At 50.5% G+C, this 3,014-nt stretch overlaps 1 protein-coding gene across 2 annotated transcripts in view; it reads right to left on the bottom strand.

Annotated features, from left to right (window-relative positions):
• GMEB1 (glucocorticoid modulatory element binding protein 1) overlaps positions 1–2,661 on the bottom strand; it is a 9,316-nt gene extending 6,655 nt beyond the window's left edge. Inside the window, exons 1-3 of one of the 2 annotated variants that reach the window (XM_010172872.1) lie at positions 2,534–2,661; positions 1,426–1,538; positions 344–468 (exon numbers count right to left, since the gene is read on the bottom strand). In XM_010172872.1, the coding sequence (XP_010171174.1) occupies positions 344–468; positions 1,426–1,538; positions 2,534–2,661 (366 nt within the window). The remainder of the gene's footprint in view (positions 1–343; positions 469–1,425; positions 1,539–2,533) is intronic. The other variant, XM_010172873.1, reaches the window with a different exon arrangement.
• Between the last annotated feature and the right edge of the window lie 353 nt (positions 2,662–3,014).

The following is a 3,014-nucleotide window of genomic DNA, read 5'->3' as shown; positions in this document are numbered from 1 at the left end:
GAAAGAGACAAGGAAGAAAAGCTCTGGCAGATCTCAGTACACATCCCCTGCTTGCCTTCAGCTCCAAGTCCCTCATCAAGTGCCAACTCTGCTTTAAACTGTAATCAAGAGCAGCACTGAAACATAAGGTGGGTGATAGGTCTTCACTCCTTAACCTGCACCCCTCCTGCTTCTCCCCAGGCTAGAAACAACTTCAGCACTAACAATCCAGCACGCTGCGAAGGCAAAATCACTTGGCTCCAGGACAAGGCTCAGGTGAAACAAAAAAAGTAAGAAAGTCCTGTTGAGGTCAAGCATCAAACCTTGAGAGCAGAGAAGGAATCCTCTGTGAAAACCCCCTTACCTTTACACACTTGACATTGATTCCTGGACAGACAAACTTCTTCCAGAGCAGGATGGCTTTGCTCTCCCCGCAGGTGATGGGATAGGCAATCTCGATTTCCTCGTTTGTTTCAATGGTGCTGGGGTCTGAGGGAGGAAGGGGTTAAAAAAAAATGAAACTTTCCACTCAAGAGGCTCAAATCCCAGAAGGTAGGAGCTGAAAGCTCACAAGTTGTGAGACCTCCACTCAGGGAACCAAAAGAAGGGCTGATCCCCATTCAAGATCAGTCCTCTCTTAGTCTTCTCCAGTTATTACTAAGAGCAATTGGCATCTGCTTTTTAATATCAAAACACTCAAAATGAAGCTCATCTCTCAGGAGAACGTGAGATCAGAAACACAACACATCTGTAAGGGGGAGGGGGATCATTGAGAACAACCTTTGTGGAAATAAAATGCTTTAAAATTCAAAGCACCAATATCTCTCAGATTTCTTAGAGCTCTGGTATCTCTTTAGCAGTGATATCAGATATTTACTGATAATATATTCTCTTCACATGCAGAGTTTCTGCTAATACTGCCAGAAGACCCACACCCACACAGGAAGCAGAATGCTACTCAAGATCTAGTGACAGCACCTAACGACAGGAGACTTTTTCCACATACTCCTCAGGATGGCAGGAAGCACTCAGAGCCAACCTGGCTCAATTCTTCTGAACATCCAACCCAAACTGTCAGGCTGTTTGTTCAACAAAGAACCAGTAAGTGGAGTCTGCTGGCTTCAGCCAGTGCAGACACAACCTCATAACCATCCTTCCTGGTTGCTTGTGTCTGCACAGCTAGACTAGGGTGAAATCTTGGCTCCCCTGGACCCGGTGGGAGCCCTTACCATTCATTGCAGGAGAGCCAGGAGCTCAGTTCCAGGACTTTGAGACCAAGCAGTAACAGCAGACTCTTATTCCAGAGTATGCCCAGACCCTGCACCCACATCCATGCCTGGGAAACAGCATCTGCAGGGGCAGAGCCAGAAGGAAGCCCAGCGAACCGGAGACACCAGCTCAGCCCTGCAGAGGAGGGGATTCTGCCCACGCCAAGCGGGAACTCACCGATCCCTTCTTCGAGCTTATGGATGGTGTGGGTTTCCACGGCCACTACGGCGGCACTGGCCTCGGAGCCCTCTTGGTAAATCCTGTTGTGAAAGCGTCCATCCATAAACAAACTGTGTAAATCATGGGAAATCAAGATTCACAGCACAGGGTTAAAAATTCAGTTTGTTTCTTCCTTGTCTGTCCTCAAGGGACGTGGATTTCATTTGATACCGTTTCAATCACAGGCATTTTTTTGGCACATATAAAATACAATAATAATAATAATAATAATAAACGCAAGGACTGAAACACACAGAGGCGTTCCCAGTCCTGTCATCGCACCCTCCACGATGCCAACGCCACCAAAGCAGCTCTGCAGCGCGCTTCCCTCTGCCTTCTCCTCTGGTTTCTGACACAGTTACCCACGACAACAGGAAAGAGAGCTCAATGCCCCAGGATTTCCCTTCCAGCCTTGTGTGACACTGCAGCACTGGTGATGACGCAGGGAAGAGTCACTGTCAGGCCTACAGCCACCCTGCTCTGTGAATATGATCAAACTGGAACCAGTATATTTATGTCCTGATTGATCCAGAGTTAAGGTGAGGTGCCTGGTGGCAGCCACTTCTCCGCAGCAGCTGCCTGGGGTGTCACAAAATTCCCTCCAACATCCAAGCTCTGTGGTGTTTTAGAGAAGGATGGTTTTAGGGGACAGCTGGCACAGAGACATATGTGGATCTGGACACACGGGCAGAGACCACCACGTACAGCAGCTGCAGCGTGGCTAAAACCCACCCTGGGGCTGGTGAGGGAAGAGAGAGAACGGGAGGACGCGTGGCCAGGGCAGCACCACGACCACATCACCGCTGGGCTGCTGTGACCCACAGAGACAGCACCATGGAGACACGTCCCCACAGGACAATTTCAATCCTCGGAGACCCCGTCACAGCGACAAGCACAAAAGCTTTGTATTATTTTTTTCCTGGTGTTGTATTTTTCTCTTTCCCGTGCGTGGTACAAAACCGACGCAGACCTGGAACGCTCGGTCCCCACACCACAAAAATCTACAGGGACCCCCCCATAATCCCACCCCACACCTCCCAGACATACCAGTTACCATCCAACTCACCCTTGCTGCACCGGCTGGAGCTGCAAGATGACTTGGGTTTTGGTATCCTCCGGGTTCTCCCCTTCGTTGGCGTCACTTGGTACAACCACCACATCACCCACAGGGACGCTCACTTCGGCATTCGCCATCTCTCACATGAAGCCCGGGCGATGGCAAAGTGCCGCGGTGCTGCGGAGGGGAAAAGCAGAGGCAGGTCTGTATGGCAGCAGCACGGCTGCCTGTGCAGGCTGAGGGGACAGGCAGCGATGTGTGAGCATGATCACCCAGTCCTGCCGCAGCAAAGGCCGGGCTAATGGGGAACCACGGGGCTGGCAGAACAAAACTCCAGCTCCAGAGAGGAGGATGAGATGTTTTAAACTCCAAAGAGGGGACCAAGAGTTTGAAATTCATCACCAGAGAAAGACAACAAGTGCCTGGCAACACACACACACGAGGATTTTTCCTCCCCTGTTGATGACAATAGCTGGGAACATCTCATCTG

This window comes from Antrostomus carolinensis, unplaced genomic scaffold, assembly GCF_000700745.2.
Source record: "Antrostomus carolinensis isolate BGI_N321 unplaced genomic scaffold, ASM70074v2 scaffold41957, whole genome shotgun sequence".
Classification (NCBI taxonomy): Eukaryota; Metazoa; Chordata; class Aves; order Caprimulgiformes; family Caprimulgidae; genus Antrostomus; species Antrostomus carolinensis.
This window is presented reverse-complemented; position numbering and strand designations above follow the sequence as displayed.